Raw genomic sequence first — 26,663 nt, 5'->3', positions numbered from 1 at the left:
GTAATTTTTTGTCCTGTTTGAAGCCCACAGCAGCACCCACCTCACAACACTGATAGAGGCTTAAATCCATATGGTTACGCCTCAACTCCTCTTGCAAAGATGTTTATCCCCAACTCAGTTTCAAATAAAAAACCTGTTAATACAGGTTTGCATGCACGCACTAGCAAAGATATTTCATCCTCTGAGAGTCCTAGGGAGAGGAGACGAAGTGCACAGCACTCCTGGCTGGTCTCCTGATAGGATTGTGCTTCACGCGTGTGTTGTGTAAACATATTGTACATTATCACCACTATCTTCTCCACTTTATTAAGTGAAAATATCTTGCCAGAATGTGAAAAAACCTGTGGAGGAAACAAGTTCACCAAAGAGGGCTTGAGAGAGCTACTGATTAGCCAAACCATCAAGAACTGATTAAGCGTATTAAGAGAGATGCTGGCAAGACCACATAAACTTGGTGGTGCCTGGCTGCCCACTTACCGCACACACCTAATTTATCACTAGCACCGACTATTAAAGAATTAGATCACTGGTGTTTTATATGCTCTGTATTATACGAGAAAACAACTATGTGGATCGTTATAGAGATGTTTAAGGGTGTTTTAGTATTATTTGGGGAACTTGGATAGGATTTTTGGATGAGCTGGGAGAGCAGTATTTTTTTCCACCAAAAATAATATGGTCTAGGCTTCTGCTAAACAAAATGCACTCTCCAAATATGTATTTAGTTACAGATTAGATTCTACTGACAAAATATTCCATTCACAAAATTTTCACTGATGTTTGTTTTCAAAATATTTAAGTGCTACACAAACGTTAAGTTTTTACTGATATTAATATGCAAAACTTATATGTCTTTCTCAGTGTCCCTGGTCCAAATTGTTCAAGGCCCTAGTTAAAGTTGAAAAGTGTGTGTGTTTTCTGTCAGCAGCCTACCTCCCCTACGTCACCCAACAAGCCCGTGGTGCCCCTGGAGTGGGCCTCAGGAGTGATGCCAAAGCCAGATCCTACAGTCATCAACAAGCACATCAGGAAATTAGTTGAGGTAAGTGGTTGAAGGACAGTTAAAAGTGAGCACAAGGAGGCCCCTTTCTCTTTCCAGAATATTCTCCGGTTGCCCAGGAAGCAGATGGAGTCCATGAAGACAGCCCTCTGACAGGTAGGAGCGATTCAGCAGACACTTCGCTCTACCTGGCTGTGGCTTCTGGGGAAGATCCTCCCAGGAAGGCCCCCTTTCCCCTTCTTGTCGGTCAGTTCTCACTTGCCCAAATATTCCCAGCTACTTAGAATCCCTCTCTTCCCCAGGCATTTGACACTTCTGTCATTGCCCCTGCAACCCAAGGGACTGTTTGAGAATTAGGATCTACTTATTAAAAACCCACATAGATCATAATAAAATGCTGGATAAATTGGTTACCTAAGGGTAGGAAAAAATTCTGTAAGTCAAATAGTTTCTCCAGCTATATATATTTGGAGGTCTGTGACACCACAGCACAGTACCATTTAGGTCAGAAACATCACATAACAAAGGGCAAGATTATGTCGGAGTTTTCTATATTAAAAAAAAAAATAGATGCACCAATGTGGGAAAGATGGAAATATCTCAGACACTAGAAACTGGGATTATCGATTAAACATCTACCTTCATGGATTGGTACATCCTCGGATGTAATAAGAACAAGTCTTTGAGATATAATGTGCTCTTTGCTGGGAAAGGATGTTTACAGAAAAAGAATGTTCTATGTCTTGGATCATCCATGAAACTAAGAGGTGCTGAAAGAAAAGTTGCATGGAGCATGTGAAGCAGGAAGGGGAGATTAGAAAGGGTGAGGGAGGGGGATGAGAAAGTCATAGGGTCCAGTGGAAACCATGGGATGATGTGGTAGTGACAGGCCCAACTTGGAGCCAGGGAAGGTGGGCAAAGGATCCGGGTTCTTGGAGTTGTGGCTCAGGAAAATCTAGAATCAGGAAATGAAAGAAGTATTCTCTCTCCTACTCTCATTTCTGCTTTTCTCTAAATGCTCACTCCATTCTCTGCAGACAGACTTTCTTTACTTCACATGGGGAGTCTCTTTCTCACCCCACCCCTTTATACCTTATTGCTTTTCTTCAATTCCAGTTTCATGGGGGAAGATTGGCCCAGTTTGGATAGATTGAGTACCACTGATTTCATCGAATAAATGGCTGGGTTATATTGGAATTTCTGTAATGAATTTTATTCCACAAAAAATCTTGTACTCTCAGTATAAATATGGGTACTAAACTATAAATTGTAAGCACTCCATAATAGTTCATTTTTTTTTTCTTCTCTTCTTGTGGTTTATTTTTCTTCGCAGCTGTTGTCAGATGTAATTTTTTTTTTTTATTTTTTTTTATTTTTTGGGGGGGGTACATCAGGTTCAATCATCTGTTTTTTTTTTTTTATTATTTATTTATTTATTTTTTGGGGGGGTACACCAGGTTCAATCATCCGTTTTTATACACATATCCCCATCTTCCCTCCCTTCCTTGACGCCCCCCCCAACCCCCCCCCACCCTCCCCGCCCCAGTCCTCAAAGGCATCTTCCATCCTCGAGTTGGACTCCCTTTGTTATACAACAACTTCCCACTGACTATTTTACAGTTGGTAGTTTATATATGTCTGTGTTACTCTCTCACTTCGTCTCAGTTTCCCCTTCACCCCCCGCCCCCTCCCATACCTCGAGTTCTCCAGTCCATTCTCTGTATCTGCATCCTTGTTCTGGTCACTGAGTCCAACAGTACCATTTTTAGATTCCGTATATGTGAGTTAGCATACAATATTTGTCCTTCTCTTTCTGACTTACTTCACTCTGTATGACAGATTGTAGTTCTATCCACCTCATTACATATAGCTCCATCTCATCCCTTTTTATAGCTGAGTAATATTCCATTGTATATATATGCCACATCTTCTGTATCCATTCATTTGTTGATGGGCATTTCGGTTGCTTCCATGTCCTGGCTATTGTAAATAGTGCTGCAATAAACATTATGGTACATGTTTCTTTTGGGATTATGGTTTTCTTTGGATATATGCCCAGGAATGGGATTACTGGATCATATGGTAGTTCTATTTGTAGTTTTTTAAGGAACCTCCAAATTGTTTTCCATAGTGGCTGTACCAACTTACATTCCCACCAACAGTGCAGGAGAGTTCCCTTTTCTCCACACCCTCTCCAACATTTGTGGTTTCCAGACTTTGTGATGATGGCCATTCTGATTGGTGTGAGGTGATACCTCATTGTGGCTTTGACTTGCATTTCTCTGATGATGAGTGATGTGGCGCATCTTTTCATGTGTTTGTTGGCCATCTGTATGTCTTCTTTGGAGAAATGTCTATTTAGGTCTTCTGCCCATTTGTGGATTGGGTTATTTGCTTTTTTGGTGTTAAGCTTCATGAGCTGCTTGTATATTTTGGAGGTTAATCCTTTGTCCGTTGTTTCATAGGCAATTATTTTTTCCCATTCTGAGGGTTGCCTTTTAGTCTTGTTTATGCTTTCTTTTGCTGTGCAAAAGCTTTTAAGTTTCATGAGGTCCCATTCGTTTATTCTTGATTTTATTTCCATGATTCTAGGAGGTGGGTCAAAAAGGATGTTGCTTTGATGGATGTCATAGAGTGTTCTGCCTATGTTTTCCTCTAGGAGTTTGATAGTGTCTGGCCTTACATGTAGGTCTTTAATCCATTTGGAGTTTATTTTTGTGTATGGTGTTAGGGAGTGTTCTAATTTCATTCTTTTACATGTTGCTGTCCAATGTTCCCAGCACCACTTATTGAAGAGGCTGTCTTTTTTCCATTGTATACTCGTGCCTCCTTTGTCAAAGATAAGGTGCCCATATATGTTTGGGCTTACTTGTGAGTTCTCTATTCTATTCCATTGATCTTCCTTTCTATTTTTGTGCCAGTACCATACTGTCTTGATCACTATGGCCTTGTAGTATAGTTTGAAGTCAGGAAGCCTGATTCCACCAACTCCATTTTTCCTTCTCAAGATTGCTTTGGCTATTCGGGGTCTTTTGTGTTTCCATACAAATCGTAAGATTTCTTGCTCTAGTTCTGTGAAAAATGCCATTGGTAATTTGATCGGGATTGCATTGAATCTGTAAATTGCTTTGGGTAGTACAGTCATTTTCACGATGTTGATTCTTCCAATCCAGGAACATGGTATGTCCCTCCATCTGTTTGTGTCGTCTTTGATTTCTTTCAGCAATGTCTTAAAGTTTTCTGCATACAGATCTTTTGCCCCCTTAGGCAGGTTTATTCCTAGGTATTTTATTCTTTTTGTTGCAATGGTGAATGGGAGAGTTTCCTTCATTTCTCTTTCTGCTCTTCCGTTGTTAGTGTATAGGAATGCAAGAGATTTCTGTGCATTAATTTTGTATCCTGCTACTTTACTAAACTCATCAATGAGTGCTAGCAGTTTTCTGGTAGAGTCTTTAGGGTTTTCTATGTATAATATCATGTCATCTGCAAAGAGTGACAATTTTACTTCTTCTTTTCCAATTTGGATTCCTTTGATTTCTTTTTCTTCTCTGATGGCTGTGGCTAAAACTTCCAAAACTATGTTGAATAATAGTGGTGAGAGTGGACACCCTTGTCTATAATAGTTCATTTTTAAGCAATTTTGATTATGGATAAGTTTTGATAGTGAGACTCGCAAAAAAAATTCAGTTATCTATGGATAAACTTACAATGGGTGCTAAAGAATCATATTTTTAATAAAGTAATTTGTTCATTTATACTTTGCCTACTTCCCAAAATACTTCTGAAGCAGCTTGCGACCTAAGGCAATACAGATAAAATACAATAGACAGAAATCACAGGGGAAAGACAGATTGATTCATTATAATTAGACTCTAGGTTAAATGTTTGCATACATGCGTTTGCAGGGAGAACTTACTGTTTGAAAATCCAATTTAGCAGAGGGCAATGGAAAAATCTTTTTTATTTTTTTCTGCTTATGAAGAAAATCAGGAGTATTCCCTGGTGGTCCAGTGGTTAGGACTCGGTGTTTTCACTGCCGTGGCCCTGGGTTCAATCCCTGGTCGGGGAATTAAGATCCCATAAACCACACGGTGAGGCCAAAAAAAAAAAAAGCCAGAAACATTGTGAATATTAAAACATTACATAAAACATAGAAAATAGAAAATTTTACTTTCAGGCCTTGGTGTTCTTCTGTCTAGAGATAATCACTGATAATTTGTAGATTATCTTTTATGACTTTATTCTCCCCCCTCCATCTCCACACACTCACATGCATATGTACATATATATATGTGAGCAAGCTTGTTCAATTATTTCCTTAGAACAATTCCTAGAAGTGGGATTGCTGTGTCAGCATAAGCACTGAGTGTCCTCTAGAAAGGCTGTGGCTACTTGCCTCACCAACTTGATATGAGTGCCTATTTTCACATACCCTAGGAAATTACCAATTATTTTAATGTTTTCCAATTTGAGAGGTTAAAAAAAAGTTTCATTAGTATTTCTGTAATTATTAGCAGAATTGAGCATCTTTCCATGAACGTATTGGCCATTTGTATTTTTACTTTGGTGATCATCTGTCTTCCTTTTGTATCTTTGCTCACATATATGTCGCAAATGATTTTCTGTCATTTATATTTAAATTTGTTAATTGAGCCTTTTTGATTCAGACATTTTGCATTTTATTGTAGTGAAATATTTTTGTTTATGACTTCTGATTTTGATGTCATGCTAAGAAAGTTCTTTGCTACTCAAAGATAAAAAAACATGAAAAATATTTTTATCTACCTTTTTTTTATAACTTTATTTTTTACATTAAAATATTTAATGCCTCTAGAATTTAGTTTAGGGCAATTTATTTTATAAGATTATTAGCCATTTAACTCAACAGCAATTATTAGATAACCCATAATTTCCCTGTGGATTTGAATACTTTTTTGATATTCTGAATTTCTATATATATGTGGATCTGTTTCTGGACTGTCCTCTCTGCAGTAAGTTTTAATACCATGTGGTTTTTTTTTTGTTTCTTTGTTTTTTTAAATAAATTTATTTATTTATTTATTTATTTATTGGCTGCGTTGGGTCTTCGTTGCTGTGCGCAGTCTTTCTGTAGTTGTGTAGAGCAAGGGCTACTCTTTGTTGCTGTGCGCAGGCTTCTTATTGCGGTGACTTCTCTTGTTGTGGAACACAGGCTCTAGGCACATGGGCTTCAGTAGTTGTGGCATGTGGGCTCATTAGTTATGGCTCATGGGCTCTAGAGCGCAGGCTCGGTAGTTGTGACACGGGTTTAATTGCTCCGTGACATGCTCTGTGGCATCTTCCCGGCCCAGGGCTCAAACCCATGTCCCCTGCATTGGCAGGAGGATTCTTAACCACTGTGCTACCAGGGAAGCCCTACCGTGTTGTTTTGACTAATGTAACTTTGATTTCTGATAGGGCACATTGTCCCTTATTAGTCCTCATTTTTTAAATTGAAGTATAATTGACCTTCTAGGTGTTCTAGTTGCACAACATAGTGATTTGATATTTCTACACATTACAAAATGACCACCACAATAAGTCTAGTTACCATCTGTCACCATGCAATGATATTCAAATATTACTGACTGTATTCCCTATGCTGTACATTTCATCCCGTGACTCATTCATTTTATAACTGGAAGTTTGCACCTCTAAATTTCCCTCACCTATTCATTCATCCTCGCACTCCTCTCACCTCTGGCAACCACCTGTTTGTTCTCTGTATCTATGAGTCTCTTTCTGTGTTTTGTTTGTTTGTTCATCTGTTTTTTAGAACCCACACACAAGTGAAATCATATGATATTTGTCCTTCTCTGCCTGACTTATTTCACTTAGCATGATACCCTAAGATCTATCCATGTTGTCAAAAAATGGCAAGATTCCGTTCCTTTTTATGGCTGAGTCATATTGCATTTTATTTATATACCACAACTTCTTTATTTATTCATCTGTTGATGAACACTTAGGTTGCTTGCATATCTTGGCTATTGTAAATAATGCTGGAATGAACACAGGGATGTATATATCTTTTCAAATTAGTGTTTTTGTTTTCTTTGGAAAAATTACCCAGAAGTGGAATTGCTGGATTGTATGATAGTTCTATTTTTAATTTTTTGAGGAGCCTCTATACTGTTTTCCATAGTAGCTGCACCAATTTATAATCCCACCAACAGTACATGAGGGTTCCCTTTTCTCCACATCGTCACCAACACTTGTTATTTGTTGTCTTTTTGATCATAGCCATTCTGACAGGTGTGAGGTGGTATCTCATTGTGGTTTTGATTTGCATTTCCCTGAGATGAGTGATGAGTGATGTTGAACATCTTTTCATGTGTCTGTTGGCCATCTGTAAGTCTTTTTTGGAAAAATGTTTATTTAGGTCCTCTGCCTATTTTTCAATCAGGTTGTTTGTCTTTCTGATGTTGAGTTGTATGAGTTCTTTGTATATTTTGAATATTATCCCCTTATCAGATACATCATTTGCAAGTATCTTCTCCTATTCAGTAGGTGCCCTTTTCATTTTGTTGACAGTTTCCTTCCCTATGCTAACCTTTTTAGTTTGATATAGTCCCAGTTGTTTGTTTTTGCTTTTGTTTCCCTTGCCTGAGGTCGTTACCCCTCATTTTAAACAATTTTAGGCTGTTCTCAACATCTTCACTTCCATCAGAACTTTAGAATCAATTTGTCGTTAAAAATATTCCCACTGGGATTTTGATTGCAATTGCATTAAATGTATACTTTGATTTTTCAGATAATTTCACATTTTAAAGTTTCATTTTCTATTCTCATGGTATTGGCATTTGTGAATTCACCAAGCCTCACTCCTACTCAACCTTGAGGTCTCAGTTTAGACCTTGCTTTCTCCAGGAAACATTTTAAAATCTCCCTTCCATACAATGAGATATCACCTCACACCGGTTAGAATGGGCATCATCAGAAAATCTACAAACAGTAAATGCTGGAGAGGGTGTGGAGAAAAGGGATTGCTCTTGCACTGTTGGTGGGAATGTAAATTGATACAGCCACTATGGAGAACAGTATGGAGGTTCCTTGCAAAACTAAAAATAGAGTTACCATATGACCCAGAAATCCCACTACTGGGCATATGCACAGAGCACACCATAATTCAAAAAGACACATGCACTCCAATGTTCATTGCAGCACTATTTACAATAGCCAGGACATGGAAGCAACCTAAGTGTCCATCTACAGATGAATGGATAAAAAAGATGTGGTGCATATATACAATGGAATATTACTCAGCTGTAAAAAGGAACGAAATTGGGACATTTGTTAGAGACATGGATGGACCTAGAGACTGTCATACAGAGTGAAGTGAGTCAGAAAGAGAAAAACAAATATCGTATATTAACACATATGTGCGGAATATAGAGAAATGATACAAATCAACCGGTTTGCAAGGCAGAAATAGAGACACAGATGTAGAGAACAAACATATAGACACCAAGTGGGGAAAGTGGGGAGGGTTGGGGGGGAATGAATTGGGAGATTGGGATTGCCATATATACATTACTAATGAGAAAAAAAATAAATTGTACACTTTACATATATGCAGTTTATTGTATGTCAATTGTATCTCAGTAAAAGTTCTTAAAAAATGTAAAAAAAATAAAAAATAAAATAAAATAAAATCTCCCTTCCCCACCCCCCCATAGCACTCTGTCTTTATCCTCAGCATTGCACTTATCTCATTATACCATAGATGCTTCTCAACTAGATTGCAACTGTTCCTTGATAGAAAGTATAATATACTAGTTATCATTGCTTTCCCAATAACAAGTTCAGGGGCTGACATACATAGTCATTCAATAAATATGTGCCTTTCCTTTGCAGTCTGTGTTTAGAAACTATGACCATGACCATGATGGGTACATCTCCCAAGAGGACTTTGAAAGTATAGCTGCCAATTTTCCCTTCTTGGATTCCTTTTGTGTGCTGGACAAAGATCAGTAAGTTTAATTTTGTTATATTGTAATGCAACTGTCCTGAAGCATAAAATTACTATGGAAGGAGAGCAGGGAAACCTTTAATTTACGTCTTGACAGAGTCAATCCTAGTGCATTGATGGGACCCATCTAACTTTTCGGTGATTTTTTTCTTGGTGTCCACGAACATGATTGGTTGGATGGAATCACAGGGAAGACCACATCATCAGTGTTAAGTACAAGCACTCACTTGCAAATTAGCCTAGCTCTCCATTTCTCATATCACTGCTAATACTTAGCTAGTTCATCAACTCCAAAACCTCCATCAAAAAAAATAGAGGCTAACTATAGTTAGATCTAGCATGATGGAGTCCTCAGCATCAGTGGACCTGGGGCCAATCTTAAAAGTTATCAAGTAAGGGGACTTCCCTGGTGGTCTGGTGGTAAAGAATCCATCCTGCAATGCAGGGGATGCAGGTTTGATCCGTGGTCAGGAAACTAAGATCCCACATGCTCCGGGGCAACTAAGCCCGCGTACCACAACTACTGAGCCTGCACGCCTCAACTAGAGAGCCCCCGTGTGCGCATGCACATACACACCACAACTAGAGAAGAGAAGGCCCACATGCCACAACTAGAGAGAAGCCCGCATGCCTCAATGAAATATCCCTCATGCTGCAACGAAGATCCCGCGTGCCACAACTAAGACACGACGCAGCCAAAAATATAAATCAATCTATCAATTAAAATTTAAAAAAAGAAGTCATCAAGTAAGTAAGAAGTGTTTTAGATTACTTAAGGTCTTCAGGAGAGCAGGTGATGCCTGCAGATAGCCAAGAAGTGTCCGTGCTTTATTTTTCTCTTTGCTAGTTCAAAGGTTGTCTTGAGAAATGAAGAGAAAATATATTTCTCTTAAGCGTCAAATGATTCCTGAGAAACTAAATAACTTTAGAGGCTAAAACCCGGATCATTAAAAAAAAATAATGATTTTTAAAAAAAATTTTGCCAAGAAACCCTGGCATTAATAATTTTATCACCTCATTTTTAATTATGTGAGACTAGTTCCTGGTTTTAAAATCATCTGCAATGAATGCTGGATTTTATATTGGTTAAATGTCCAAATTATGTCACATTGAAATCCTCTAATATTTTTGTTGGTTTAAGAATTTAAAAAAAAAATTAAGTCCATAAATAATTCAGTTTCCTTGGTGTCAAGGAAAGCTTTGGTACTTTATCATAGATGTCTTAAAAAACTTAAGGCATCTTTATTGTATAACTAGAACAGAGAATACATTTAAAATAAATTATTAGAAACATATATTTCCTTTATAAAATACAATTTGTTACGTGCTAACTACTCACTTCTTCCCTCAGTTTGTTTCTGGTCAGAGACATGTACATAGAATATGAACTTATCTCTTCCTGGTCTTCAATTTCTTTCTCTGCGGATTCTTTTTTGGTACTGAGACTGTCCCAGCAGATATTTTTTCCTAAAAAAAATTTTTTCCCCTAAAAATGAAGGTTTCCAGTTTTCATAGCTTACATGATTTCTTTTGTCAGACAGACTTAAATATGTTGAATTTTAGAGGAGAGTGGGCCATCCAGGAGAAGATTCTAGCAAGTTGTCGAAGATATGGCCCCAAGATTCAGGAGAACAGTTGGGGCAGGAGATGTAGATTGTTAGGTCTTCAGCCCAGTGGTGTGAGCTGGAGTCCCAGGAGTGTGAGCACATTCTGATGGGAAAGTTTAGAGGAACATGAGCACGGGGCCTGAGGAATGTGGCTTCAGGGACTCCTCTCCCCACATGCAGAAGCCGAAAGGAAGACGTAGATCCTGCAGAAGAGCTGGAGAAAGAGGAGCATAAGAGGCAGGAGGGAAACCAGGGCTACATGGAATCACAGGGGGTGGAGGAGGAGGGAGTGTCAAGAAGGAGGAAATCTGTCCCCATGTCACATGCTGCCAGGAGGTCAACAAGTTCAAGGAATGAGAAGAGGCCACTGAGGATGTTACTGTGACAGTTTCAGTAGAATGGTGGGTTAGAAACCTGATTTCATGGAGGAAAGAGTAATTGAAAGAAATGGAAAAAATGTCTAATGAGTACTCTTCTTGAAAACTTTGGGAGTAAGCAAAGAAAGAGAGAAAAGACAAGTGTTGCAAATGGAGGCAGAATTGAGGAAAGACTTTTTTTTTTTTTCCTGCGGTGTGCGGGCTTTCTTTAGTTGCGGTGAGTGGGGGCTACTCTTCATTGTGGTGCGCGGGCTCCTCATTGCCATGGCTTCTCTTGTTGCAGAGCACGGGCTCTAGGTGCGTGGGCTTCAGTAGTTGCAGCACATGGCTCAGTAGTTGTGGCACATGGGCTTAGTTGCTCTGTGGCATGTGGGATCTTCCTGGAGCAGGGATCGAACCCGTGTCCCCTGCATTGGCAGGCAGATTCTTAACCACTGCGCTACCTAGGAAGTCCAGGAAAGACATTTTTAAGGAGGGGAAGTCCTAAGTGTATTTGTAAACAGAGGAAGGTGTGGGCGACATGATGGAGCAGAACCTGGAAGGAGCAATGTCCTGGAGAGGCTGGGAAGTGGGGGGTGGGAGAATGACCCTGAGAGAGGACATATGAGATGTAAAGGAGTTCTGAATTGGTGCAGAAGGTGTGGTCTCCAACGCATGCTGATGTGGAGAGAAGGCAATATGAAGCTCACCCATGTCAATGGATTTAACCTTTTCTGGTAAATAAGATGTCAGGGTGTGTGGTGATAGGTGGAACCAAGGTTTTATGTGGAGAAGATCTGGGAGACTCACTCTAGTGAATGGTCTCAGAGCCAGAAAGACGTGAATGAAAAGATTACCAATGGTGGTGGCCTGGATAACATCAGGCGGAATGAATTTGAGAATGGTGGGTCCAGTTATCACAGTTTTCTGCCTTTCTCCAGCAACCTGATTCTTGCAAACTCTGTTGTGAGGCAAAGGCTAGAAAGGAATTGTTCTTCTGGGAGCTACTATTCGGTAATGAAGAAGATTTTCTGTGCTACAGTGCATATAAGACACACACACAAACACACACACACACACACACACACATCTTCTCCTTACTAAGAAAGGCTTTGGCACTAAAAACTGTCCTTTGAAGTCCTCTCCTTTCAGGTATAACAGGAAAGTGAACATTCCCCACCTGCTTTTGACCACAGAGGTTTGGGAGGTGAGTGATTTAAGTGTGGCAACTGCTTGCAACGTGGTATTCAAAGATCCCTCTCTTTGATTCTCTTCACAGGGATGGCCTAATTAGTAAAGATGAAATGATGGCTTACTTCCTGAGAGCTAAGTCCCAACTACACTGTAAAATGGGACCAGGATTTGTCCATAATTTTCAGGAGATGACCTATCTCAAGCCAACCTTCTGCGAACACTGTGCAGGATTTGTAAGTCTGTTTTCCATTGTTTTCTCTTGTTATGTAGTGTTTTATGCAGTATTCTGAGAATGTAGGAAAATGATACACTGACGGAGTCCATTGTCTGCCTTAGATCAGAAGTAAAACATGATGGCTCCCTGAAATTAAACATTCAATTACAAACAAAAGTAAGATCTGCAGGTTTAGCTGTGTTCTTTCTAGAAATGCAGGGCTGGTGAAGACAGGGAAGGTTGTTAAGCCTTATTAACTCAAGAGAGCAGTTCGTCTGTTAATATCTGCCAGGGAATGGTTCTGCCCAAAGAGCCCTGGCATTCATCACAAGTGGGTGCAATTAAGTGGAATATTTATCCTTGCCAGTTCCTCCCAGCTGTTGTTATATATAGTGTCCATCACTAGATATCTATCATGACATGGCTCAGTAATTCGGAACTCAGAAAGAAAAAAAAATCTTTTTGAAGAGAAGATGGTTATAATAATAAATAACATTTACTCAGCATTTGACAGTAATGAAATATTTCCAGAGACATTAGTGTAATTAATCCTCATAACTAGTCCATGAGGTGGGCATTTTGCTCTCCCCATTTGTATATGAAGGTAGAGAGGTCCTGGGAGGATAACCCAAGTTTCCCAGGATCTCACAGCCAATAATGAATACAGCCGGGACTCAAACGCAGGTGTTATGGCTCTACCTACACCACTGCAACAAATGACGGTTGTACACTTCATTTCCCCACATTTGATGATTCTTTGGCAAATAAGGTCAGGTTTGGCCCTGCTATTAAACAAAGACCCTTGAGCTCTGAACGTCTTCTAATTGACACCCAAATAATATAAGATGGAAAATGCGGTATTCTATGTGAGGGTAGCCCAGCAGCCAGGTGAGTGGCATTTGTCCAGATGCCAGCTCAGTTTTGTTAGCTTCATTCAGCAGTCATGTCCCGCTGTGGACCCGTATGGAATGCATAGCCGATATCATATATGCTCCCACTAAATTACATTTTTCCCTTTCACTCTTGAATAACGGGCTTTGGGGAGCCAACAGGCAGGAGCTTATATTTAAGTACACACGCCTCTGAGAATGGGTAAATTAGAGGCAGAGGTTACCTCAGAGATGGCCCCATGTGATCATAGCAGCTGCTGTGATCAAGGGGCAAGCCCAGCCTAACCAGCTCTCTTTGTCCACCCCAGAGAAGGAGAGGTTCTCCTACCAGCTACGCTACTGGGATTGTATCACCTGACCACTGTATCATCAAAGAAATGGGCCTCCTTTTTCACATCTCTCTTTTCTGATGGGAATTTTTGCCTGTATCTAGACCTGAAAAATGCTCAAGTGGGCTGGAGCCATGTTATAACTCTCTCCTGCAGAGTGGGGCCCAGGGAATCTGTTTGGCCCTGGCCTGGCTCAGCCAAAAGTCAGGTTGAGACTTCTGACCCATGGTGTGGTGTGAGAGCTGGTAGGTCCTTGTCCAATCTCGAGGTCTTATCTCCATCCCCCCGGATGTCTCTCCCTTCCCTGGAGGCACTGGTTCTGTAGAAGCAACAAGGTAGGTTTCTTGGGCGCTTCCACACTCCCCTTCCCAACTCATCAGAGCACGTTTGCTGGTGCTAGGCTTTTTGTTGTTGTTGTTATTTATAAATTTATTTATTTATTGGTTGCATTGGGTTTTCATTGCTATGTGCGGGCTTCCTCTAGCTGTGGTGAGCAGGGGCTACTTTTTGTTGCAGTGCGCGGGCTCCTCATTGCTGTGGCTTCTCCTGTTGTGGAGCACGGGCTCTAGGCGTGTGGGCTTCAGTAGCTGCGGCACATGGGCTCAATAATTGTGGCGCACAGGCTTAGTTGCTCTGTGGCATGTGGGATCTTCCTGGAGCAGGGATCAAACCCGTGTCCCCTGCTTTGGCAGGTGGATTCTTAACCACTGAGCCACCTAGGAAGCCCCTGGTGCTAGGTTTTTGATGCCGCTGTGATCAGGTAGAAAGTTCTGGACTTGGAGTCTGGAACTCTGACTTTGAATCTCAATTCTGCCCCTTATTAACTCTATGTCCTTGACCAAGCTATTGATCATCTTTGAGTCTCTGTTTTCCTATCTGTAAGATGGGGTTAAGACTTACCTGCCATGTAATCGTGATGATTAAATGATATCAGACATGTTGCATGCCACAGAGCTCAGAGTAAAGCTTTCTCTTTTTTTAGTGTTCCTTGATATAGTTGGAGTTTAATGGAAATTAACTCAAAGTGTTAATATTTTATTAAAATATTAAAAATTTTATTTTTATTTTTTATTTTTACTTTTCAAAATAAAAATAAAATTTTTTTTTATTTTTCAAAATATACCTAATTTCATTGCTACAATTTGAGTTGATCTTTACTTACACACTTTTTTTTTTTTTTTTAAAGCTCATTGGTTTTCAGAGGGGTTTTATAAATATCATGCTCTAGATGGGTCATTGAAAGGAATTGTGGGGGAAGAGAAGGAACTATTTTTTAGTGCCTGGACCACCTGCTTTTGAAGTAAATTCCATTTGAAGGGTAAGGAAGACAAATAGACACTGCTCGAAATACATTGATTTTGGATTGAGAATTCCAGAGCTGCAAGGGTTTGCTAATTCCCTTATTTGGAGCTCTGGAGAAGTGAAGTGACTTCCCTAAGGTCACATGGCTCATTAGCAGCAGAATCATGACTCACATTCAGGTCTCCTGGCTCCCAGTCCAGTGCTCCTTCCACCACAAACGATCACTCCAAATCTTACCGCAGCCTGAGGTCTCAAAATCAAAGGACTGCAGGAAGTACCCTCTTCTGCCCTTGTCTGACATGCTGATCCAGAGCCTCTTCCTGCCTCGTGTTGTCTGCTGGTTCTTAAGTAAGCATTACAAGCAACGCCCTGACTTGCCCACCTCATGGGGCTCATGCTAGACTTTTTTTTTTTAAAGCAGTTTCTGCAGCCATGCCATAGCCAGAGATTCTGATGCTTCTTAAACCTTATCCTTTCTTGTCCTAGATCAGAGGCTTTTCTCTGATCACACACAAAACACCCAGCAGCCATGGCTTCCTGTTTTTCTCTCAAGTGACACATTCTTCACATTCTTCTTTCCCTACTTACTAACTATGAGATCTTTTTTTTTAGCTTTTTATTTTTTTATCTTTTAATTAATTAATTTATTTTTCATTGGAATATAATTGCTTTCCACTCTTGTACCAGTTTTTGAGGTACACCAAAGTCAATCATCTGTATTCATACACATATCCCCATATTCCCTCCTCCTTCGACTCCCCCCCACCCTCCCCATCTCAGCCCTCTAAGGCATCATCCTAGCTATGAGATCTTAACAAGTGACTTCATCTCTTTGTAGCTCAGTCTCTTCCTTCTGTAAAAATGAGAAAATTATTATTACCTATCTCATAAGGATGTTGTGAGCATTAAATAAGTTGTTACACATAGCTTAAAACTGCACCTTTCACATAGCAAGAGTTCATTAAATGTTAGCTACCATTGTTATTTTTGTTATTACTATTGCCCAGGGCTCTGTGAGGAAACAATTTCTCATCACTACAAAGTTTCCCAGATGGGGGACCATGCAAATCATTTAACTTCCTGCATCACCACACTCACCTTTTATAAAAGGGAAGCAAACTAGATTATCATGAAGATCCTTGCAGCTCTGACAGTTGTGATTGGCTTACCCACCCACTTCCCTTTTCTGTACTGACACCTCCCCATCCCTCTTCCAGTCACCCTAGGCACTGAGGCCTTGCTTCCAGTTAGTTGTCTTAATAATCCTTCCTGTCTCCAGGGCAAAGTGTTGCCTTGTCCCAAGAGACACTTGCATCTTAATAATGTTTTCTGAAGGACCAAATAACCTTTTTAAAAATTTTTGTTGGAGTGTGGTTGTTTTACAAGACTGTGCTAGCCTCTACTGCACAACAAAATAAATCAGCCATGCACACATACACATGAAGATATCCCCTCCCTTCTGGGCTTCCCTCCCATTTAGGTCACCACAGTACTTAGGGAGAGTTCCCTGTGCTATACCCTATGTTCCCATCAGTTGTCTATTTTGTACATAGTATCAATAATGGATATGTGAGAGACCAAACAGCTCTTAAGGCTCAGAGGAATCACTCTTCACAGGTGGAATTTCCTTGTCAGAAAGCGAGTAAGGAGCAACTTGCCTAATGCCTTGAATCACTTCCCATCAGCAGCGACTTACTCTTCTCGGGCCATGATGTCTACACTAAGGGCATCGTTCCCCTGTAACACATTGTGAACAACACCCCCGTCAGTGCCAATAGTCCATCAGCTCTGTTTCTTTCAAAATCCCTTTGTTAGGTAGATGTCAGCCACTTAACCTGACCACTCAAGGTGAGGCGTGGAGCTCCTCCAACTTGAGCTGAGCCCACTTAACGCATCAGCACTGTGCGTGTGCTCTGTGTCCCTAATGCCCCTGGTTCCCGCATGCACGTGCTGCGGGAGGCCTGAGAAAGAACGTGGGAAGGTCCCTTCTCACGGAGATTACAGTGTGGCAGAGGTTTGTGAGGACACTGCCACCGGGATGATGTCCGTGAACTGCCTGGGCAAACCCTCCCTTGTTGAACTGTAGGCCCTCACATCTCTCCTGAGACACTTGTCACTTCTGTTACCATAATGACGGCTTTATTTTTCTTTGCCAGGCAAGCTAGTGCCTCAAGAACTGTGCCCCCGCCCCAGGTCCTTGGGCGTCGGGGAAGATTTTACACTTGGGGCTGGCAGGCTGGGGTATGTGATGAGGATCCAGTAGGCGGAGATCTTGCATTCTTTCTCCTTCACATTATTCTAAAACAGTCAGAGCTGGCCTCAGGCTACCAGGTAACTGGGGTCTGGCAGTTTGTTGATTGTCTGTTTGTCTGTGGTTTGTCAGCTGGGGACCTCCTTTCTGAAATGCAAAACAAACTATAGGAATGATTTTGTTACAATGGTATGGAATGCAGCTTCCAAGTTGTAAATGAGATTAGCAAGTGAGAGGCAGGATGTAACTCACACAGAGGTAAGTATCAGGGCCTTAGGTTTGTGAAGTAAAAATCTAGTAACTACAGATTAGTGACAGCTAAAGTAAAACAAGGAATGATTAACTCTTTCAGGCCAGGTTATCTTTCTCCTCTAGCCTGTTTGACATTCTCTTTGTTTTCCTTGCTCTCAAAAGGAAAAAAAAATCGCTTCTATTTGCATTGCAACAATTTCCCCCACTGCTAGTTCATTCCTCCCATATCTATGGAGAAACTCACTTCCTACATCCTACTTCTTCCTTGGTTGGCAGAATCTGAGCCTTTTCTGCATCTCCCATAGCCCTGGCCCAGGCGAAACATCGAACAAATACAGGGAATAAATATATGAATAAGTGCAAGATCTTTTCCTCTTCTGTATTCTATCAAGGTAGAAATATTTCTCAGAATATAACCAAGCAAAAATTTAAATGCTTTTGTGGGATGCATTGCTTGGGTCGCTTAATTTCCTGTAGGGGGCGCCAAGAGCAGTTAATGTGAATAAAAAATCAGAGGGGGACTTCCCTGGTGGAGCAATGGTGAAGAATCCGCCTGCCAATGCAGGGGACACAGGTTCAATCCTTGCGCCACAACTACTGAGCCTGTGCTCTAGAGCCCGTGAGCCACAACTGTTGAGCCCGTGTGCAGCAAGTACTGAAGCCCATGCTCCTAGAGCCCATGCTTCACAACAAGAGAAGCCACTGCAATGAGGAGCCTGTGCACCACAATGAAGAGTAGCCCCTGCTCACTGCAGCTAGAGAAAGTCCGTGTTCAGCAGTAATGAAGACCCAATACAGCCAATAAATAAATATATTAAAAAAAAAAAAAAAAAAGCTGAGGGAGCCAGGGGCTATCAAAGGCAGAGTGACAGAGTCTCCCTGTGAATTTTGCTGAGAGCGCATTATGCCAAAATTCAATAAATGCTCCAATGTCAGTTTCCCATCCCAGCTCCCGTTTGGCTCCCAGAAAGAAAAGGGAAGCAAAACTCCTGTTATTGCCCCAGCTGGCGTGGACTGGGAGAGGGTTCTTCTATCTGACAGGAAGGGTGTCAGGAGCAGCTACATCCTGTTTATGCTCAACCAGTCATCACACTTCCCAGGACTTCCTTCTCTGTGGCCTTGTTTTCTTTCCAGATTTCTCTTCAGATTCCCTGATATTCCTTTGTCTTTCGTTACAGCTTTGGGGCATAATCAAGCAAGGATACAAATGCAAAGGTAAATGTTATTTTGTTAAAATTTTTATTTTCTAAATTTCTATTGGAGTATAGTTGCTTTACAATGTTGTGTTAGTTTCTGCTGTACAGCAAAGTGAATCAGCTATACATATACATATATCTCCTCTTTTTTTAGATTTCCTTCCCATTTAGGTCACCACAGAGCATTGAGTGGAGTTCCCTGTGCTATACAGTAGGTTCTCATTAGTTATCTATTTTATACATAGGAGTGTGCATATGCCAATTCCAATCTCTCATTGTTAAAATTTTTAAATGTGACGTTTGGGACAGGAATCACATTTGTCTGATGGAAACTTTAAAGCGCTTGGCATCACGGAGAACTTAGGGCTTTGGGGCTGCGGGCAACTGAGGAGTTAATGTGTCCAGGAAAGGACTCCCTGATGTTTTGGAGAGTCCAGGCTGGAATTTTATCTCCTTACAAAAAAGCAAGCAAACCACACTTATCATCCCCCACACATCTAACCCCCATCTCTAAGATGTCTTGCTCATCAACAGCACACATTTAAGGTAAGAATTTTGAGGAGGGTGAGCCTAATGGAAATACTGTATATAAAAACTTTGTCCTTCAAGGGAAAAAAAAAAACATGCTCATTTCTGTAATACATATGCATTTCTTTCTACTCTCACATAGCTATTCTCTTCTCTACTAAATCACAAATGATAAGAAAAGAGGAGACACGTTTGCCCCTTTCAATGAATTTGTTCATATACTTCCCCCATATAACTGAAATTTATAACAGTTGAATAGATATATATTTGATAAATGCAATAGGAATGTGTTACTATTTGTAGATATATGATTATTACACATTATTGGTGTTCAAAAAACTGCTGGATATTTTATGCAGCCTGTTTATACTGGTTCTTTTAAGAATCTGATAATGCTCTTAAAAAATATAATAAAACCAAAAAGGAAATATCTTAATCACAGAATGCCTTCAGATTAATAATGTTCCCTTGTGATGCCTTTTTCCTCTAGCTGTCTTTCAGTATTTGGCCCTCATTTTACATGAACAGGGAGCTTCCTTGAACCTCTATGGGAGCCATCCTTTAGTGCTAAAGAAAAAAAAAAAACTATAAACAAACAAAAAAACAACCCTTCCCTTTAGTTCTCTGTATCAGTTGTCTTAGTCTAACTTGAATGTTTACTATCAAGCAGCAAAGATACTGGTTTCTGCCCCTTATCCCCTAGATATACATACATACACGCGCATGTACACACACACACACACACAATTTTATGAAGATGAAAATCACTTAAACCCTAGGATCTCTGTTCACATGGTACTTTCTCTTAAAAGACACACAGAGTGAAAAATCTAATTAAAATAGATCGAACCTGTCACTACAATTTGATCTTTCCATGATGTCATTACAAAACCATTTGAAACAAGACCATTTAGGGGAAAATGGGTATTGAAAATAATGAGAAAGGTCCTCTTTGATGGTGAGAGAGAAATGTACCCTTTAAAATGATCATATCTGTTCAGTGATTCTAAGAGAAACGTAGGACCCTCATCATATGAAATAATTGTGTGGCTATCTTCCAAAGTGGCCAAAATTTTCCACCCCAGGTAGCAATTAATATCTACTTTCTTAACTAAAGCATCTAATGGGAAGGTGACAGAATCTGCTGCATGCCATTTGTAAGGCATAATCTCATCTGAGACATGTTTACCGATCATATGCTCACCTTGTCTTCTGTTTCTATGCCAAGAAAGGAAGCAAAAACTATAATCACTTGGTCTGGAAAAGGTTTTGGGAAATGAAGAAGAATAGAAAATGCAGACAAATACCGAATGGAGGGATGCCTTGCCGTAAATAATTAGAGGCAGCAGTAGGTCTTGGGAGAGACTAGATGCTGAGGCTTGTCACCCTCATTCTGGCTCAGGGAGTCTCTTTGTGGGGAATCCATCTTGGTCTGGAGAAGAACCCCAGTCCCATGGAATCTGCATTTCGTTTTGGGCAAAGGCAACTCCCCACGCAGGCTCCCCCTGCTCGTTGCTTCCCAGAACATCAATGAACTGTGTAGAGGTAGTAGTTGAACAAATATAAGAGAGAACTTTAGGAACGCCGGGAAGGGAAGAGAGTCCTATTGGCCTTTTACTACCCCTAGACACACCCTGTGGACCTGAGATTAAACACAGAAACAAGAGTGGGGGAGGGGAGGCCTGACAGCCCAAATGCCACCCTGAAAGCCTGGTCAGCATCTAACACGAGTAGTTCACACTAATCACCTGTGAAACTTCGGGTTGTTTCAGACTGTGGAGCCAACTGTCACAAACAGTGCAAAGACCTCCTGGTTCTGGCCTGCAGGAGATTTGCCCGCGCACCCTCCTTGGGCAGTGGTCATGGGTCGCTGCCTGGAAGTCCCTCGTTGCCTCCAGGTAATGTCCTCGACTTTCTTTCCTATTGCGATTTCTTTCTGCTTACCTTCCACGCCTGCACCTTGGTTGGCTTCTGGATCTAAAACTGGTCAGAGCCATTATAAGCACAAAGGTCTTCTTCAGGGTGAGCAGCAGGGGCTAAAAACCCTTGAACCCTGCACGCTTCTTTCTGCTTTCAGGTCTCAATAACATGCAGTTCACCTGAGGTCAATTTCATTCCACCTCTGGTCTGTTCCTCTAGGACCTTGCCCGTCAGACTCCTGTGGTTTGCACCCACTTTGACGGTTTGCTGTGAAGCAGTCAGATGTCAAATAATCACAGTAATCTTTCCCCTTTCAGTGCAGGATGAGGTGTTCGAGTTCCCTGGCGTCGCTGCTGGACACCGAGACCTGGACAGCAGAGCCATCACACTGGTCACAGGCTCCTCTCGCAAGATCTCTGTACGGCTGCAACGAGCCACTACCAGCCAGGCCACCCAGACTGAGCCTGTGTGGTCCGAGGCTGGCTGGGGGGACTCAGGGTCCCACACCTTCCCCAAAATGAAGTCCAAGTTCCATGACAAAGCAGCAAAAGACAAAGGCTTTGCCAAGTGGGAAAATGAGAAGCCCAGGGTGCAGGCTGGTGTGGATGTTGTTGACCGAGGCACCACATTTGAACCTGACCAGGACGAAGCAGACATGGGTGAGACCAGACAGGACGGTGAGGTCAGTGCTGGTCAAACCACAAGTAAAATCAGAAGAGGCAGGCTGAAAGGGGCTGAGCCGAGTGTTATAGTGAGTCCACAAGGCAGCCTCATAGTTTTGAAAGCAGAATGGTTGGGAATCAAGACATGTCATTTTTAGTCTTGCCGTTGGCTAGTTATGTGATGCTGGACAAATGGTCTCTTCTCCGTGGACCTTAGTTTTATCATCTATAAAACTGAACCAAATGGATTCTAAAATTCAGTGAAGGTTTCTGTGTCTGTTTATTGACATGATGTCCAGGGACCCTTGACTATTGCATGTATCCAGTATACCAGTATGCAATACCCATCAGCTTAGTTTTCCAAACTAGAATCAGGGCCCAAACTCAGAGGAGGCAGTGGAAACAAAAGACTTGTAGATAGAGAAGGAGAGCTGAAAACTCTTGCCACTACTTAAAAAAAAAAAGAAAAAAAAAAGGCTCTTGACAGTATCATGGAGGAGAGGATGGTGAATATCAGAGACGTGGGGACCTCAGGGTCTATAAGCCAGGCTTTGCCTTCACACAAAAATTATGGTCAAATCATCCAAAGCAAATTGGGAAGCATATGGAATTTGTTAGAACAAGCTGAAAATATAAATTGATTCAAGATGGACTTAGATAAATTGATTAGTCAACTGTCCATAGTGTTATTAAGAAAAATATTTGGGGAAATTGGTGTCATATTCCTAACCTAAAAGTAATGTCATGGAGCGCAGCCATTGCCTTCCTACTGAATCATTCTCATAAACAGAATATTAGGTTAGGCAGAGATCCTCCTGGATCAAGCCGGTGCTCTTTATTCTTTCTTCTGGTCCTCCGCATTCCACCTGTCATCAGGAGATCTAAGCACACAGTCTCCATAGTTTCCTATGATGAAAAAAATGCCAACGACCTTTAATCAAAACTCCTCTAATTCCTTCCTCATTGAAGACAGTTAGTAAGGATGCCACACATGATCTTCAGTCGTATGAAGTTTATTGTAAGCCATTGTTTTCTTTCTTTTAACACCAACTTTTAAAACAGCTTTATTGAGATGTAATTTATCAACTATAAAATTTACTCATTTAAAGTATATAATTCAATGGTTTTTAGTATATTCACAGAGTTGCACAACCACCACCACAATCTAATTTCAGAACATTTACATCATGTGTTGGGTGGACTACGTGATCTTTTATTTCCCTCTAAATCTTGAGGGTACAAGGTACTGACCATTTGAGATGTTCCCTTGAAATTATCTGATAAACTGCTTTCTAGGAATAGTCTTATTTTGTTAAATGAGATCCAGCCATACAAAAGGTTCTGATTCATATTGCAGGATGGCTGACTTCAGGCTGAGGACACTGAAGGCAATTGTGTTGGCATTTGGAAGCAGCAAGATGAGACACTCTGAAGACCACTCCAACGCTTAGGAAGTTAACTGAAAAGATCTCTGGACATTTACTGCCTTGTGACACTGTGGGATCTCCCTGATTGAACTGTAGGACAGAGGATTTACCCGATGAACTATTTATTTCCTCCTTCCCTGCTCCTAGTGAGGTGCCACAAAGACTGTGTTATATAGCTGGTAGTTTTCTCTCCTATCTTTCTCTATAGAGTCATTTATATACGGGTGAACTGAAAGCTTTTGTGCATGTACTTGATATTCATTCTCTAAACTCAGACTTTGCTTTTCCTGTGAGAATGGTATTTCAGTATTTTTATAAACTTTTGAGGGGGGTGTTTAATGAGGAGTCAATTTAGGGGTCGTTTTGTGTGCTTTTTGGATGGGACCAGGACAATATTTTCTTGAGGGATAAGGAAGCTCCTCCGGACTTGGAAGGCTGCAAGGAGAGGTTGTTTACATTGTTCTTTTCGTACAGTTGCTATTATAATGTGTAACAAGTCGCACTTCTATAATCATATGTCTTACCAATTCTGTATCACTAGGTAGCTATGACACAGCCATGAAAACTCTCCTAGTATTTATAATTGCCATGGGGGAGAATTAACTGGATACATGTCCCATCTGACTAGGTTTAGCCATATTCCTTAAGACTGCTATTAAGAAGTGTGAAGAGCAATTAAAAAATCAATTCAAGATTTTGGGGATAAAATTTAAGAGAAAAACAAACCATCCCTCAAACAACTTATTGCAATGCAATTTTTAAAATTCAACCAGCAATTTTTAAAACCTCAAAATAGTTTTAAGAATTTTGTTTGTTAAAAAAGAAAACATTTTGGTTGTGAAAGAGAATTCTCATGCTGTCCCTAAGAAATGGCCATCCATAGTTAAGAAGAAAGCAAACTACCACAAACCACATTTGATTAACATTTCATTTAAACTTTTAAAGTATCAATATTTTGAATATCTTCCTTTGACCCAACATTACTAGACGTGGTCCGTTTCTTACATGATGAGAGGAGAACGAACTAGGTTGAAGATATTCAAAAATAGAGATGGGTTTGAGCCTAGGGACGAGGAAAATGACCTGCTACCAAGTGACCAGTCAGAAATTGGACCCACAGAGGTGCACTGGTCTGCATTTGGGAGTTTAAGTGTCTATAATCCACGTAAGACTGAATGTGTTTCTTTCGGGGCAGTCGTTTCAATAAAGAAATGCCTTTCTTATTTTCCATTAGGTAAATGAAGACAGTTGGCTCAGCAAACACTTGTTGAGTACCTGCTCTGGGCAGGTCCTGTGTTAGATGCACAAAGAGGAGCATCCCTTGTCTCTGAGCTTGGGAGCTGAGAGCCTGTGGGTGTGAAGGCAAGATGACACCTTAAAACAGAGTTTCAGATTTGCTAGAACTGACTTAATCATGCCAAACAGATTCAGAGACCAACTTGCAGAGATACTGCAAATTAAATGAAGTTATTAGGTGAGGGCGTTGTGATTAAGCTGGAAAATATAAGAAGTCACCATTCGCAAGCACCTCAGAAATCAGCCACCCCCAGTGTTGGTTCTATGTCTCTGTGTTCTATTCCTATTCATAAACACAGTGAAATACATGTTAACAGAATTAAAAACAGAAAATGACAATTTAAGTACCAGAAACCTTTCTTGTGTGTGTGTATTTTGTTGTTTTTGTTAATGAATGTTAAGACTATTCTTTTTCTCCTCAAAGCAGTTATTTCACTTGCCACTTAGTTTGGGTTATTTTTGAGTTTTCACATATAAGAAGAATTTCATATGACCAACCTTCCTGCGACAAAGATACTAAATGAACCTCGAGTAAAAACAAACCAAAAAATGATAATAATAAAGCAAACGTGTGTGTACATGTATATAAACTATTTTTGTATGTGTGTGTATTATGTGTTTATCTGTATACATAGGCACACATATACACACATACACGCACACATACTACTATTATTGCTTTGCCAAAGAGGAATTTGAGTTCGTAGTGAAGCTGCTTTATAATTTTGATTATATCATTTACTCATCACCAATGGCAACTCTGATGTTTCCAATATATCAATTTCCTATAATAAGTAAAATAAGTACATTAGGCAAACCCTTGGTGGAGCAAAAAGAACTATGATGGTTGGTTCCTCCAGACTGTCCTTTTGTAGGTTTGATGATCATTGTCAAAGCAAAAACAAAACCAGACTTTTAACAGTGAATATTGGGAGTTCCCTGGTGGTCTAGTGGTTATGGTTCGGTACTTTCACTGTCGTGACCCAAAAATCCATTGTTGGGGAACTGAGATCCCACAAGCCAAGTGGCACAGCCAAAAAAAAAAAAAGTGAATGTTATTAGATGTGAGGAGAGGAAATGTTAGATACTGCAACTGAATCTTCATTGAAGGATGTACAAATTGGATTGAAGCTTTTTGACATCTGCCTAAACCAGAGTGATCCTAATTGGTATTTGAACAGTTATGTTGAGTGGTTGTTTCCTGAAGCAATAATGTCTTCAGATTTCTATGATAATAGAGTCTCTCTGAAAGTCTAAGAAGTCTGCTATTTACCAATGAAGGCAGGACTCCTACAGAAGGAAGTGCCAAACTGTTATTGATGGCAAGAAACTTAAGCATCCCTAAGATAAATACTTTGATTTTTGACTGCGAAGGTAAATTCAGTCAAATGGGATTCCTACAGCACACCTTTGGCATGCAGTTCACAGCCAGATTTAAATCCCATCTCTGCCAGTTGTAGTCATGAGACCCTGGGCAATTCCTGTACATCAATTTGAGCCTCCATGTTCACATTTGAAAAGGAGATATTTTACCACCTTCCTCAACTACCTTATAGAGTTGTTGTAAAGAACAAGTCTAGGGACTTCCCTGGTGGCACAGTGGTTAAGAATTGGCCTACCAATGCAGAGGACACGGGTTTGAGCCCTGGTCTGGGAAGATCCCACATGCCGCGGAGCAACTAAGCCCATGAGCCATAACTACTGAGCCTGCACTCTAGAGCCCACGAGCCACAACTATTGAGCCCACGTGCCACAACTACTGAAGCCCAAGCACCTAGAGCCTGTGCTCCACAATAAGAGAAGCCACGGCAATGAGAAGCACACGCACTGCAAGGAAGAGAAGCCCCTGCTCACAGCAGCTAAAGTCCGTGTGCAGCAACAAAGACACAACACAGCCAATAAATAAATAAGTAAATAAATTTAAGATCAAGTTTAATAATACATGTAAAAGTACTTTGTAAAGACCTTATAAGTTAATATTATTTTACAGTTAAATGGGGTTCTTCTGTAAAATTGTCTTCAGACTACATGTTTACATGGCTGTGTTCTTTGGAGGCTCTAAATCCAACATTTAACTGGATTTTGTGTCTGAGAAGAATTAAACAAAGAAATATTCATTCACAGGGGTTATTCTTACTCCTGGCACTGTGTGTGTGTAGGGTCAGTTTTCTGCTCTATTTTCTAACATTGGCTATTCTCACTCTGAAGATAGGTAGGCAAGATTAAGAATGCAAATGGGTAAAATGTAA

The 26,663-nt window shown here is 40.5% G+C and overlaps 1 protein-coding gene across 3 annotated transcripts in view; it reads left to right on the top strand.

Moving 5' to 3' along the window:
* RASGRP3 (RAS guanyl releasing protein 3) overlaps positions 1-24,759 on the top strand; it is a 122,513-nt gene extending 97,754 nt beyond the window's left edge. For all 3 annotated transcript variants that reach the window (XM_057742959.1, XM_057742958.1, XM_057742960.1), the window contains 7 exons: positions 926-1,042; positions 8,876-8,991; positions 12,233-12,380; positions 18,564-18,600; positions 20,882-21,007; positions 21,347-21,711; positions 23,049-24,759. In XM_057742959.1, the coding sequence (XP_057598942.1) occupies positions 926-1,042; positions 8,876-8,991; positions 12,233-12,380; positions 18,564-18,600; positions 20,882-21,007; positions 21,347-21,711; positions 23,049-23,057 (918 nt within the window). In that variant the 3' untranslated portion in view covers positions 23,058-24,759. The remainder of the gene's footprint in view (positions 1-925; positions 1,043-8,875; positions 8,992-12,232; positions 12,381-18,563; positions 18,601-20,881; positions 21,008-21,346; positions 21,712-23,048) is intronic.
* Positions 24,760-26,663: the final 1,904 nt, after the last annotated feature.

The sequence above is a fragment of the Hippopotamus amphibius genome, chromosome 7 (assembly GCF_030028045.1).
Source record: "Hippopotamus amphibius kiboko isolate mHipAmp2 chromosome 7, mHipAmp2.hap2, whole genome shotgun sequence".
Lineage (NCBI taxonomy): Eukaryota > Metazoa > Chordata > Mammalia > Artiodactyla > Hippopotamidae > Hippopotamus > Hippopotamus amphibius.
This window is presented reverse-complemented; position numbering and strand designations above follow the sequence as displayed.